This window comes from Pipistrellus kuhlii, unplaced genomic scaffold, assembly GCF_014108245.1.
Source record: "Pipistrellus kuhlii isolate mPipKuh1 unplaced genomic scaffold, mPipKuh1.p scaffold_m20_p_6, whole genome shotgun sequence".
NCBI lineage: Eukaryota > Metazoa > Chordata > Mammalia > Chiroptera > Vespertilionidae > Pipistrellus > Pipistrellus kuhlii.
Genome location: NW_023425562.1, coordinates 70,905,682 through 70,921,266, shown reverse-complemented (window position 1 = coordinate 70,921,266; position 15,585 = coordinate 70,905,682). Strand labels below are relative to the sequence as shown.

Below are 15,585 nucleotides of genomic sequence, written 5' to 3'. Positions count from 1 at the left end.
CCGTGGAAGTTAGCTTTTTCATTTAGGCAAATCTCTCCTGCATAAGTAAGTATATTCACCTGTGGGAGAATAACCAGGCATAGTTTGATGTTTTTTTTATCTAAGATAAAGTAATTATAAAAATTCCCTTTCATGGTCATAAAATAAGTAAAACATGTTGTCTCTTAAAGTTTCTAACTTATAAGAAGAAAAATGTGTTTCCCTTTCCTGTGTGCAGGCCCCTCGTTCAGAAGCTCTCACCATTCTTGGTTCTCTCGTCTGCTTTCCCAACGTATACCAGAAGATCCCTCTGCTGCAGTCTGTGCCAGAAGTTGGTGAAGTCATCACAGGAACCGAAGATGTCAAGGTACATAATGCACCTGACTAAATCTCAAGTTTAAAACTTTACCATTCTAGCTCAATGGTTATCTCTTCCATTATTACACAGTGACCTGATTATCTAAAAGTTTTGTTATATCATTTAAATGTTTCAATAGATGTGTTTTTTAGAGAGCTGTTTTAGGGAGATTAAATGTATGAGATTCAGAGAATACTATAGTTAAAACTGATAGGCTCCTCAGGTATTTTTTTTTTATTAGATCTGTTTAACATGCCTATGGTTCATAATTATGTAACGAATCATCCTTTATAATAATTTTATTGGTTTAATTATGCTGCATTAGTGCATCAAATGAATTTATTTAAAACAATAATTGAATAAGCTAAATATTCAATTTCATTGCTGACCTGATTAATTCCTACTAATAATTCGAAATTCCAAATTATTCCTTAGCAAATAAACGTAAGCATTTGTTCTCTCCTCCGCTGATTTGGGTGCAAACAAATGTGCATTTCAAATCCCAGAATTGATCAATCTATCTACCTGTAGCATATAATTACAATAAATACGGTAATTGAGTGTGCTATAAGTAATCCAATTAAAGTAAAAATAAAACCAGGGATTTCCTATCTGGAAGTCTCGCTGGCTTTGCTACATTCTACATTTTTGTTGTATGTCCAGGAATTCTGTTGTCTAGACCAGCTTAGGTGCCCAGGGGCTCCCCCTTAGTCCTCTGTTTCCTCCCCTAGGTTCGCGGGTCCATTAGGAGCTCTTAACTTCCTGTAACAGTCAGAACATGTGGGAAACCAACTACTAAACATATTTTTTATTTTACTTAATTGTGGTTTTTTTTTAGCATTACCTCATAAATATTTTACTGAAGAATGCCACAGAGGAACCAAGTGAATGTGCAAGGTAAGTGTTGAATAAAATGTAAACAATTTTACATTTTTATGATATACATTTGTGTGTAAACACAATGTTACTAAACACATTCTTTCACATAACCCTTACACTGAAAAGTATAACAAATATTATATCAGGAAAATGCTTCACTTAAATTTTTCCAGTTTCCAGTATGATTCCTTCATTGAGTTATGATTTATTTAGAAACATATTTCTTAATTTCCAAACATGGTTATTTCTATTTTTTGCTACTGATGAGTTAATTGCATTGTGGGTCAAAAATGCTGTATGCCTGATAATAGTCTTAGAAATTGTTGAAATTTGCTTTATGACCCTATTTCTAGTCAGTTTTTTCAAATGTCTCATACATGCTTGAAAAACAATACATGTATACATTGTTCTCCAGTTGTTGGGTATAGTATTCTAGATGTGTCTAATGAATTTTTTAATATAATTCTAAGTTGTATAGATTTTTGTGGATTGAATAGAGTCTGGGTTAATCTGGGGGGGAAATAATGTTATTAATTTTTTTAATTGTGTTCTTTAAATATTCCATAATATTTTTAATTTTTTTCACTTGATCATTTACTGAGAAAAATACATTAAAGTTTCCCTCTGTATCTGTTCATTTTTGTTTTATATATATTTGAAGCTATGTTATTAGCTGCAAAGAACTTGAGTTAGATCTATAGTGAATTAAATCTTTTATATTTATGTAGTGATCCTTTTGATCTCTAAGGTTAATTTTTTTATCTTAAAGACCACTTGTCTGATATTGATCCAGCTGTTTTTTAATAATAACTTCTATCCTTTTAAATTTAATCATTCTGTATTCTTCTCTTTTAAATTCTCTTTTTGCAAAAACTGTAGATCTTTCATCTTTTTTTTTTTTACTTTGCTATTGGCCTTTCCCAGTATTTCATTTTCTCCCTTTTCTTGCCTTCATTTCCCCCCTCTTATTTTTTCTTCCTTTTTTCTTCCTATTCATTCTTCTTTACTTCCTTGTTTTCTTTTTCTTTTTTCTCTTTCTTTTTTTCCAGATTATTTTTCCACATTCTATTTATTATACCTGTTTTTTTAGAAGTCAGTTCTTTTAAAGGTTACCTCAGAAATATTAATATGCATACTTATCTTACTAATTCTGAAGTTAGTCTATCTTTACCCTCAACATTGCCAGTTTCTTAGAACATAGTCTTCTGATTTTGCTTCTCCACTACTATACCTGCTCTTTCCCTCTTCTCCCTAAACCTTTGAATGTTAGAGTGACTTGATTCTTCTCACTCCATGACCTTCTAGATGTTCTTTTTCATTCTAATCAGAAATTAAATTCCACCTACCTGCTGGTGATATTGAATTTATTTACCTGGATCCTACTGGGAACCCATAATATATTCAGGCTTATATATTAAACTGCTTACTTAATAACTCAACTAGGCTGTCTTAGCATATCCAAAGTTAACACACTGTAATAAACCAATGAGTCTTCTGACTGTCTCCCAGACTGCATCTTAGTAAATGGGACCATCTTCTAACTAGATTTTTTAAACCAGAAATTTGGGGAAAATTCTTTATTTTTCCATTTCCCTTAACCACCATATTGAACCCTTCAACAAGTGTTGACAGTCCTTTTTTTAAAAAACACTTTTTATTGAGTGTATTCTGTCAAATTTCTTTAATAGAAATGACATGGTCAGTCTTTCTTATTTGTATATAAAAGGAATCAGACAGTGAAATTAAGGGAATATAAGTGTAGATAAACACGCAGACTGAAATATGATTGAGATTTCAAATAAATGGAGGAGTCTTAAGGAATATAGTATACTTGTGAGTGATGATTTAGAAAAATGAAGAAAAAAATTAGAAGTTGTATAAATTAAGAGTTGTATGAGATGATACTAAACAGGAGAGTGTGTTGGAATATAGAGGAGAGTGAAAGCAGTATTGCCATTAGCTAAAAAAAGAAAGAAAAGAAAAGAAAAGAGTCTTGATAGATAAAACTCATTAAGGATCACAAAGGACATATTTGGGATACAGAGAATCTTAATTGGCAAGAACACGTAGGCTTGAGGAATAATTGAGAGTATTAGAATTGGAAGATGCTAAATGGGGATGTTAAATAATAAATTTCAAAGAGAGAAAATGGCATGGAAGCTATTTTACAAGCTGGTGTGGCTTTAAAATTCAAAGCAAGTGAGAGTAGTTTAGATTATAAAACCATTTTATGGGTCACAAATGTTCTCCATAACACAGAGCTGATAGTTACAGAGTAATGCAGGTCCTAGGAATGAGAGATCTTTGCCCTTAACAAATTACCTGTGACTAATAGTTTAATGGGTTGTAAAAAAAACCCATTCATATACTAGTACACACACTCCTAGACATATACACACATGCACACAAAAAAAGAGAAGCTCTTAAAATGGTAAAAAATGAAATTTTTTATATAATTTCAAATTGTATAGATTTTAGTGGATTGAACAGAGTCTGGGTTAATTTGGGGGGATATAAAAAGTGTAGAGTACCTGGGAATATAGAGTAATATATGCCAACTAAGATGCAAAGTACAGTTTCTAGATGAGAATAAGCAAAGGAATTAGGCAAGAGAAGAGATAGGTTGAGGACCACTAGCAGAGTCACCTAAGACCATCAGAAAACACAGATATTTACATTACGATTCATAACAGTAGCAAAATTAACAGTTATGAAGTAGCAATGAAAATAATTTTATGGTTGGGGGTCACCACAACATGAGGAGGAACTGTATTAAAGGGTCACGGTGTTAGAAAGGTTGAGAACCACTGGTTTAGACAGTTCTGTACAGGAAGGAATAGCCAAGGTTAAAATAGTGTGGAACTCCTGGTAATGCTGGTTTTGGAGAAACAGAAATGGCCCGGCATACTTTGTAAACTGAGTTTCACTGCTTTACTGAGTGAATTTTGGTAGAAGGTGACACAATCTTCAAAGGATTTTTAATGTGTTTGTTCTAATGCACTAAGTCTATCCTAATTTAAAGAGGTGAAAATCCAATGAAACTTGGTGGTTTTAAAACCTCAAAATATGATTTTATTTGTGGAATTCTATTGAATACAAATGAACTTTCAGTATAGAGAGCTGAGCAGTATGTCCATTGTGATTGGCACTGGATGTGACCTCTTTTTACAAAGAACAGATACATGTTACAGCCAATGTCTGACTCTGAGCAGTGGCTTGAATCCACTTTTTGTTCTGAAAATAAGTAGTTTGGGGAGCAAATATTTTAATTGTGTGTATGTCAGCATTCAGAAAAAAAGATAACGGGCATATGACTTTTTGGTTATTATAAAAGATAGTTGAATATATCTGTTCCAAAGAAAATTATTATTTAAAATTGATTTATAATTGAGAAAGGTAATTTGTAAAGGACTGTGCAACTCAGAAACTATTTTGTCTTAATACATTGCTTAAGAGAAATAATGGTGAAACCTTTTTTGAAAGTTATATTCAAATATTCTTTACAGTAAAATATAGGATCTGTCTTCTATTTGTGATAGGTATTTTAAGGAAAACAATTACAAACTCAATTTCTAACATCCTCATTTTTTATTTTTCCTCAAAAATATCTTAAAGCAGTAAAATGTACTTAAAATTAGTTTTAACAAAAATAGGTTAATATGTTGATGGGCTATGACAGTAAAAGAAAATAAACCATTTATTTTATTAAATATTGAATTACTAACCATTCTCAATATTTCTAATTGTCCTGAAAACTGGTCTATGTAAGGTACCTTACCTTTTTTTCCTCAATAAGAACATTTTGTTAATGTAAATTTTGCTATTTTTAAAAAATATTTTGTCATTTGAAAATACCAAGAAAATTTGGTTTGGGTATTATATTAAAACATGAAATTTCATGCAAGTCTCCCTCCTTTTTTTTTTTTTTCTGAAAAAGATGCATTGCCATTTGCTCCCTCGGGGTCTGGATATGTGAAGAACTTGCACAGTGCACGAGCCACCCTCAGCTGAAAGAGGCCATCAATGTGATAGGTGTCACTTTGAAGGTATTACCAGCTCATGATGTACATTTGACATTAAGCCATATTCTAGGTTTTCAACCAGTTTTTATTTGAATTAGCCCCATCCCCCCCTCCTCCCATTACCAAGAGGGTGTTTTTTTAAAATATATTTTTATTGATTCAGAGAAAGAGAGAGAGAGAGAGAGAGAGAGAGAGAGAGAGACACCAATGATGAGAGAGAGTCACCAATCGACTGCCTCCTGCACGCCCCTCACTGGGAATCGAACTGTGACCTCCTGGTTCATAGGTCAGCACCCAACCACTGAGCCATGCCAGCAGGGCACCAAAAGTGTATTTTTAATTTAAAAATATATATTTTTCTGAGAGCCATGATGAATGTTCTGTGAGGTTCTCAGGAGAGGCCACCAATGGCTGCTTCCTAACTGGCCACTACAACTGGCCCTCCAGTCTGAGCATTTCTAGACCAAGTTCAGTGGCAAATTGGGTTCCCCTGGTGGCTGGGCTTTTCCTGTGGCAAGCAGGACACCTGGTGGGAATGACAATAAAATGGGATTTTGTGCGCTGGCCTCAGATGTGGGAATAGGAGAGATACAACAGTCCTGGTTATGACCTTGAGTGCTTACAGTCCAGCTGGGCTTTGGGCACTCTTAGGGCATTCTTTCTGCCCTTGTTTTGTTAATGAAAAGAGGAACTGCCATTTACTGAGTACTCATACTGGGCCTGATTCGTGCTAACATCTCTGAATGCTTTCGTTAACCTTCATGACAGCACTGAGGTAGATGTCACAATCCCTGTGTCACTCCAAGGGAAAGCAAGGCCAGGGAATTCAGATCGTGATCCCACAGCCATGCAGGCATAAGTGATGGAACCAGCACTGCGAGCTGATCTGTGTGGCATGAAAGACAAAAGTCAACTTTTACACGCACTGTGAGGCCACTTTTTAAATCAGAGCTCAAATTCTGCTGTGTCCTTTCGTGGCTCCTGCTTAGAAATGATGGTACGAACTTTAGCATTGCTGCTGGTACCTCCCCGGAATGAAGGTTTGTGGCAGTACTCCATTGCTAGGTAATTGCCCATTTCACAGTGGAGGAACTGAGGTGCAGGGGAGTTAAAGAACTTGTTCCAGGTTCTAGAGCAAGCATGTCAAACTCACAGCTGGCAGGCTGCGTGCCTCATGGCGGGCCGCGAATTTGACATGCTTGCTCTAGAATGACAACCTGGCCATGCTGAATCACAAACTGTCTATCACCCACATCCAGGCACTTGCCTGCCCTTTTCTGCTGTCCGCCACATGCTGCTCTAATAATAACAGCCATGGCAGCTGGCGCTTGTGACAGTCATCACCAAGCCATCGACAGCCCCTTTGCCGCCTTTGGTGTGTCAGCCCCATAAGATAACACTAGTGTTCCCCTGCCCGCATCTCAGCATCCAGCCCCCTGGTCTGGCCCCTGCCTTCCCTGGCAGCTTGATTTAATGGCAACACTCCTCACCCACCACTCTTCCTGGCCAAACTCAATGCTCCTGTTCCCTAGGTGTGCCCTCTGACCACCTCCCTCTGTCACCCTGTCCTCTCCCTTCCCTCCTCAACATCACTTGGGATTGCCCTTTGCATCTTGAGAGCTGGAAAAACGCTTGCTGGCGATCCCTGTGGAAAGAAATGGAAAATTAATTAAACCAAGATTATCACTTAGGAGTGCTCTCTCTGTTCTGAGAAGGGAACTGAACCTTGACCTTCGTCATTGTGTTTAATCCTTAGAACTATCCCATAGGTGAAGGGTTATTGCCAACTCTGCTGTTCAGATGAGGAAAATGAGTTTAGTGAGAATAATAGAGCTTGTCAGGGTCAAACCCAAGATACTCTGGCCTCATGTCTGGGCTTTGTCACAAATGTGCAGGACACTCTCGCTGACTCCCAAAGCTATGGAGAGATATTCACGTATAAAAGAGGAAAAAGTTGGGTATCAATTGTGTATTTTAGATTCCAGTTCATTTTTTTAATATTTTACTTTTTTAATTCTAAGATCTGTTTTTCAAATTTGAATTTTTCTTAATCTAGAAATGTATATTTAATGTGATGTGCCCACCCATCTTTACCCCTTTCCTGGAAAAAATGTTAATTTGAAATTATCTTGAAATTAAGGAGATGTACAGATGTATATATTTATGTAGTATAGAAGAGAGATGGAAATTGGTAACAAGAGGAAAAGAATATGAGGGCTTATATTTTTTCTTTTTATTTTTACAAATTTTCGAAAATTTCTATAAATATGAGGAAAAACATAAGGCAACAGAAAAATATGTACCTGCCCTTAACTCTGTCACAAGTGTTCCAGCACAGTGCATGGATGTGGATCTACCACTCCTGTACATTCTGTTATTATTTCCATTTTAGAAATAAAAGAGAAGGTGACTAAGGAAAACCAAGGAACCTCTCTTGCTCCAGCTTGAATGAAGTAGTCTTTAAAAAATGTATAAAAGATCAATGAAAACCAAGAGCTGTTTCTTTTAAAAGATAAAAAGATTGGCAAACCTTCAATCAAACTCATCAAAAAGAGAGAGGGTAGGGGAGAGAGAGAGAAAGAGGACCCAAATAAACTCAGAAATGAAAGCAAAAAAGTAACAACTGATTCCACAGAAATACAAGGGATTTTAGAAAAATATTAACAAATGATTGTATGCCAACAAATTGGACAATCTGGACAAAATGGATAAATTCCTAAAAACGTGCAATCTTCCAAAACTGAATCAGGAACAATCAGAGAATCTGAATAGACAGATTACAACTAGCAAAATTGAAGCATCAATAAAAACACTCTCAACAAATAAAAGCCCTGGACCAGATGCCTTCACAGGTGGATTTTATCAAATATTCAAAGAACTAACACCTATCCTTCTCAAACTTCCAAAAAATTCAAGAGGAGGGAAGACTCCCAAGCTCATTTTAAGAGGCCAACATTATTCTAATTCCAAAACCAGATAAAACCATGACAAAGAAAGGAAGTTGTAGTCCAATATATCTGATGGACATAGATGCTAAGATCTCAACAAAGTATTAGCAAATCGGATCCATCAATATATTAAAAAGATCATACACCATGACTAAGTGTGATTTATTCCAGGGATGCAAAGCTGGTACGATATTCACAAATAAATAAATGTGATACATTATATAAACAAATTGGAAGTCAAAAACCACATGATCACATCAATAGACACAGGAAAAAAAAGCATTCAACAAAATCTAACACCTTTTTTTTTATTAAAAACTCTCAGCAAAGTGGAAATAGAGAGATCATATCTCAACATAATGAAGGCCATATATGACAAACGTATAGCCAACATCACACTCAAAACCTAAAACCATTTTCCCTTAGAACAGGAAGAAGACAGGGATGTCCACTTTCACCACTCTTATTCAACACAGTACTGGAAGTCCTACCCACAGGGATCAGACAAGAAGAAGAAGTAAAAGGCATCCAAATTGGAAAGAAGGAAGTAGAATTCTTATTATTTGCATATGATAAGATATTGTACATAGAAAACCCTAAAGACTCCACCGGAAAACTACTAAATTTAATAAATGACAGACATAGTAGATCAGCTCAGACATCCATTAATGTCATAAAGAAACGATAGCAGGGGAACAGGCTGAAGCGGAAGAGCTAGAGGGGGTGGACTGCAACTTTGTGTGGGTATGGTACTGTGTTTCCCCAAAAATAAGACATCCTCCGAAAATAAGACCTAGTGCACGGAAAGATAAGACATCCCCTGAACATAAGACCTAGCGCAACTTTGGGAGAAAAAAATTAATATAAGACACTGTCTTATTTTCGGGGAAACAGGGTAGCTGTGCTATGATCTGAAAGATGTGACAGCATCAGCCGAATGCAGATCTGGAAAATGAGTGCCCCAGCCATACAAGGAGCAGGTGTAAAGGTACTGGGGCAGAAGTAAGCCAGAGTGTTTGAGGGCTGAGAGATGCCCATGAGAATCAGGTCATCTGAGGCCTGGATGGCTGATTGACAGTGTGAAGAGCCCTTGAGTGCAGATGCTCTTACCCTGGGTTTACCTTGCACCTATCAGGAAGGGGTAGTCAGTAACTGTTTATTCTGTAGAGTTAAATTAATCACCTTCTTCCTTATCCTCTACATTCGTCACTGAAGTGCTAAAGGTTAGCTTTTCTGTGTTGTTTGTGTGGTATCCAAGTCAGTTGGTGTCTGCTTCATGTGACGTGGAGCTCCTAAGCTACATATCCAGAGGTTTCCCTAGACAGGGATACAGAGTCATTGGCAAAGGTATAGGTGGCAGTGTGGCCCAAGGTTCTGGCCAGGGTGCCCTGCCTTTCATGCACCCTCAGCCATCAGCTTTTGTAGGGGTTACCCCTTTGACATGCCATCTCACAAGAAATGTAAGCAGCTGGAGGACCTTGGACACAAGCAGGCTCAGGAAACATACACAAAGTATTGAATATATCATAACAAGTCTTGTTCTGGTAGTCGCCAAATTTTTCATATTTTTTTTATGTTACATATGTGGTTTAAGTTTAATTTCCCAGGATAGAAAGTCATTTGATCATTCCATTTCTCCTTGTGTAAAATAAAGTAAGCATCTATCTTAAAGAGCTGTCGAAGATTTTCCAACGCTAAAATTATCATCTTGTAAAAGGTTCAGCAGCAGCTATTCAATAATGCACTGAATTTAAATTTCCTGTTAGTCACCACTAGGATTTATGTGATCACATAAAAAAAAAAAAACCTTTTGAAGTTATGGTTTTAATTTCCAAATGATTAAATGATAGTTATTTGTTTCTACAGAATGCTGTGTAAATTAGTATAGCTAGTCTGGACATAAGGCAGTTATAGAATGGTCATCGTGTATAAACTATATAGGACACATTTTTCACCAAAACAAAAATCCAAAGAAACCTGAAATACTAATTCAGAAGAATCTATGCATTTCTATGTTCATTGTAGTTTTATTTACAATAGCCAAGATTTGGAAGCAATCCAAGTGCCCATCAGTAAGTGAATGGATAAAAATAGCTGTGGTACATTTACACTACTCAGCTATAAAAAAAAAAAAAAAAAGAAAGAAAGAAAGAAAGAAAGAAAGAAAGAAAGAAAGAAAGAAAAAGAAAAAGAGAAAGGACGAAGAGAGAGGAAAGAAAGAAACAAAGAAATCTTACCCATTGCGACAACATGGATGGATCTGGAGAGCGTTGTGCTAAGTGAAATAAGCCAGTCAAAGACAAGTAGCACACTGTTGGGGTGAGGGTTTGGAGGGCTGAGTGGTGGTGGTAAAGGGATTAAAAAACAAAACAAAAAAAACCCAACCTCATGGACACAGACAACAGTGTGGTGATTGCAACGGGCAGGGAGGAAAAAGAGGAAATACATGGAGGAGGGTAAGGGGGATACCTGGTGATAGAGGGAAACTTGACTTGGGGCGGTGACAAGTGTACAGTGTACAGATGATGTGTTGTGGAGTTGTGTACCTGAAGCCTTTATAATTGTTAACCACTGTCACTCATTAATTCAATAAAGAGAAAAGAAAAAACCGAAACAAGGAACTATATCTCTAAAAGGAGCTAGAGAGAAATAACTCATGTTCTTCCTTAGTAATAATGTACATGTTAAATGAGATTATTTAGTTTGGGGTTTTGTTTCCTTTCCTAGTTTCCCAACAAAATCGTGGCTCAGGCAGCCTGTGATGTTCTTCAGTTGCTGGTTTCCTACTGGGAAAAGCTTCAGACGTTTGAAACCTCTCTGCCTCTGAAAATTGCAGAAGTAAGTCTCTGTAGTATAAACATTTCATTTTGTTATATAGGGTTCCCCCCGAAAAAATGTATACACACTTTAACAGCTGATAGCTTGATTTTCAAAATGAAATGTATTTTAATAAACACTGCCTTTATAATTATTCAAAGTGTGTGTATACATTTTTGGGGACTTTGATTGTAGATACTCAATTAATTGTTAGAGAGCGAACTATTAAATTACCACACAAGTCCTCAGCTGTGATTCCAGGCACTACGTAGAGCGCCACCAGTGTTCCAGGGCAGAGGCTTACACTTGGAGAGTTTGAAAAGCAGACACGACCACAACAAAGAGACCTTTGTGGCCTGGGCTTCATTCATTCCGAGTAATTTGGATGGTGCCAAGGAGGAGTAGGCAGCTGGTTAGGATGCCCTCTGTGTGTGTGGTGGGAGGAGCAGCAGGGAGTGGGGCCTGCTGTGTAAAAACAGGAGTCTCTCCCAGACTGAAGGCCCCGGCTGTGCTTCTGCCATAGCGTGATTGCCAGCTGTAATGAGATTACTGCTCTAATACCCTCTGTGAGGGTAACTAGTGGAGGAGAAGGACAGAGGACCAGGAAGAATCATCTCAGTTTAATGTCCTGGAGGTTGGTTGCATTGGGAATGCTTGCTTGTACTGGAGCAAGTACCCTCCCCCTGGTGTTATATCACACCTGGTGGTATATCACACCAGTTCCTGGTGGTATATCACACCAGTTCCTGCCAGTTTGTATAGCTGTACTCTTGAAAACATGCCCAGTTCTTTAACATTTACCCTGTTTCCCCGAAAATAAGACAGTGTCTTATATTAATTTTTGCTCCCAAAGATGCGCTAGGTCTTATTTTCAGGGGATGTCTTATTTTTCCATGAAGAAGAATACGGTACACATTTATTGTTAAATGAAAATAAAGGAAATTTATTACCGGTATACGGTACGGTAGTTGTCAAGACAAACTGTGAATCCTACAGTATCAAGAATTTACTCATTTATTCAATGACAATCATGTCATCTTCTGGAACATCATCATAACAATCCAATTCCTGAATTTCCTGGTGAATTTCTTGTGACTCCATTTCTTTCAGAATCAGTGGACCAAATCTCTCATGTTTAGCCTGGGGAGGGCCTTATTTTCAGGGGGATGCCTTATATTTCACTCAGAAGGTAACCTGTAAGTAGGTCTTATTTTCAGAGGATGTCTTATTTTCGGGAAACACGGTAGTGGCAACTCAAGGAAATGTTGTTTGTTTCCATGTGATATTAGAGGAAGAGTGATATTGATTTATTTTTTTCTCAGCCCTAGACAAATTTCACCAAGGAAACCATGTTGTTCTCTCAGAGACACATCAAATATCACTAGTGATTTTTTACCTTAAGTGGCCTAGAGTGAGAGAGAACGGTGGGCATAGGAATATAAGGTGCTACAAGATGGAATTGGGTTTTAGGGCAACCATATAAGTTACATCTACATGGAAGACCTTTGAACATAACGTGGTGCTGTGACTCTAGGAAAATAGTATGAAGCTGGGTAATTTATAAGAAAAATAAATGGGAGCATTTTCGTAACTATTTTTGAAAGTATTTTTTGCTTTCTACACAAGTGTGGAGACTGAAAATAGAAATTTATGACTACAAATATAAATATTTCTTTCTCTGGGGCCCCCAATTTTGCCACCAACAGAATGGGATGGAAGCCACATGGGAGTTTTACCATATGGCTTCCAAAAGTGCCACTTTGGTCTATTTGACTGAGGATTTTTTTTTTATACAGATTCTTGTGGCCACAATTGCTTTTCTTTTACCAAGTGCAGAGTACTCCGCAGTGGAAACAGATAAGAAGGTAGGTGGCACACTGGCTAAGTTTTGCCTAGAGTCTGTTTTTTTTTAAATGTAAAACAGAGCTGAAACTGGTTTGGCTCAGTGGATAGAGAGTCGGTCTGTGGACTGAAGGGTCCCAGGTTCAGTTCCAGTCAAGGGCATGTACCTTGGTTGCTGGCACATTCCCTGTGGGGGGTGTGCAGGAGGCAGCTGATCAATGTTTCTCTCTCATTGATGTTTCTGGCTCTCTATCTCTCTCCCTTCCTCTCTGTAAAAAATTCATAAAATATATTTTTTAAATGTAAAACAGAATGATAAATAGTATTACACGCAAGGATATCCTCTATAATATCTTTCTCTGTTAACCTTTGTCAAAATCTTAGTCATTCATTTATTCCTTTTCTGTGTGTCCATTGAATAATTACTATTATGCAGGGATAGCTCTGTGGTTTGTTATTGGCTTTAGTGAAGTTTAAGAGACTGCAGTGTAAGGTGCTGGGCCTGTTTCCTCTTCCAGTTCATTGTGTCCTTGCTCCTCTGCCTCCTGGACTGGTGCATGGCGTTGCCGGTGAGCGCCCTGCTCCGCCCGGTATCCACGGCCCTGGAGGAGCAGCACTCACGCAGAGCCCCTTTGCTGGATTACATCTACAGGGTGAGTCTTGGTTGGGCCTGGAGAGCATGTAGTATGGGAATCACCAAAATAAGTTTTATGCATTTACCTATTTATCAATGCCCTTTTGAAAAGAATTTATTGGGCGGGGGGTGGGGGTGGGGGGACATGTAAAGGAAACAAATAATTTAGGGAGGGAAAACAGGACAGATACAATTGTAAGAAGCAATGGTTACCATGTGAAAGATGCATGCATTTTTACATGACTGTCATCTTAAAACAACTGCTGTTTTGATCAAATCCCCCAATTTTCACAGAACATGGTCCAAATCTACCTAACTTAAAGAAAATTGTTTATATAGTAGGAATATACATAGCCTTAGTTTGAGAAAAATCTATTTTTCAAGGGAAGAAAAAAATATAGTGGTCCTAGTAATCTCTTAAAAGATCTTAAGAAATAAATTAATGAAATGTATCACATCAAAATAATTACCGTCATCATTTTATTGTACTATTTTACCCCATAATCATGACTAAGTGTGGTATTTACTCTGAACCAGTGGTTTTCAACCTTTTTAATGTCGCGACCCTTTAATACAGTTCCTCATGTTGTGGTGACCCCCAACCATAAAATTATTTTCATTGGTCTTAGGCTCTACAGCAGCAGGGTCACCTAAGACCAACAGAAAACACAGATATTTACATTACGATTCATAACAATAGCAAAATTACAGTTATGAAGTAGCAACGAAAATAATTTTGTGGTTGGTGGTCTCCACAACATGAGGAACTGCATTAGAAAGGTTGAGAACCACTGCTCTGAACCCTTTATACTGTCCTTCTACACAGATTTCAGTCTGTCCTGTGATAGCCTTATGTATATATGTATGTATGTATTTAGTATTTGGGTGTCCATTCAATAATTACTATTATGTAGGACAATTCTGTTGTTTACTTATTTTGGTAATGGACCTTTGATAATAGTTTTTTTTAAAGATTCCATGTCATTAATTTTTATTTTAAAATGTATTGAATTAAAAAAATACCACTTAACCATGGTTGAAATTCTAAAAAGTATTGTGTATTTTATTTAAAATTCTTCACTAGTTGAAGATTTTGGTTGCTATGTTAGCTTTATAAACCTATTTGAGGCTGACTTGACCCACTAAAGCAGCCACAATCATTTAAATTCATCTCTTTTTTTAAAAGATGTCTTTTAAAATTGCTTTACCAATATAAAAGTCACCTCATAGTTAACATGATTCTCAAATTTATTGAATGACTCTTCATTGTATTTTTAAAGGAAACTTTCTATTGAAATATAAATGCATCTAGAAAATTGCATCAATCATAAGAGAGAGCTAGGTGAATTTTTACAAAGTAGGCACACCTGTGAAACCTGATCCCAACTCTAGAAACAGACCATCTTTAGCCTCCCAGAAGCCCCCACAGCACCTCCTCCTAGTCACTAGCTCCCTGTGTGTATGGTGGTTGTTTATTTTGTGGCTTAGGCTGTAGCTAGGCTTTGTCTCCCAAATTATTTCCTTCTACTACTTCTGTGGCCTTGGGTGGCCTGGAGCAGGACTTTGGTGTGTGCCACCATACAGAATGGCAAAATAGGCGCCTTTTTACTTTTTTTTTTTTTTTTTAACTTGAGAATGTCTTTATTGTCATTGATGTGAAAGGAACAAATAAACTTGCTAATAGCAAGACTATGTTTCAGAATGGAAAGGATTTGATTTTTCAAGTATTACAAAGCAGGAGTCCTACCTCCTAACTCAGCAGTCGCCAACCGGCTGTCTGCAGACCACTGGTGGTCCATGAGGTCTGAAAGGTTGGCGACCGTTGGTTTCAGGAAACCTTTGGAGCAGAGTGTTATCCATGGCACACATTCCCTTCTGTTTTCCACAGGTTCTGCACTGCTGTGTTTGTGGCTCAAGCACATACACTCAACAGAGTCACTACACACTGACCCTGGCTGACCTGTCATCCTCAGATTATGACCCCTTCCTGCCACTAGCAAACGTGATGAATTCTGAGCCAGTCCAGTATCACTCGTCAGCAGACCTGGGCAACCTGCTTACTGTTGAAGAGGGTGAGATTTTTTTTTTTTCAGAATATTAATTTTT

At 37.2% G+C, this 15,585-nt stretch overlaps 1 protein-coding gene across 5 annotated transcripts in view; it reads left to right on the top strand.

The window, feature by feature from the left end:
* The window catches only part of RALGAPA2 (Ral GTPase activating protein catalytic subunit alpha 2), a 278,920-nt gene that overhangs the window by 147,425 nt on the left and 115,910 nt on the right, over positions 1–15,585 (top strand). For all 5 annotated transcript variants that reach the window (XM_045574683.1, XM_036417809.2, XM_036417810.2 and 2 more), the window contains 7 exons: positions 218–346; positions 1,176–1,234; positions 5,154–5,262; positions 10,914–11,024; positions 12,800–12,868; positions 13,364–13,498; positions 15,368–15,551. In XM_045574683.1, the coding sequence (XP_045430639.1) occupies positions 218–346; positions 1,176–1,234; positions 5,154–5,262; positions 10,914–11,024; positions 12,800–12,868; positions 13,364–13,498; positions 15,368–15,551 (796 nt within the window). The remainder of the gene's footprint in view (positions 1–217; positions 347–1,175; positions 1,235–5,153; positions 5,263–10,913; positions 11,025–12,799; positions 12,869–13,363; positions 13,499–15,367; positions 15,552–15,585) is intronic.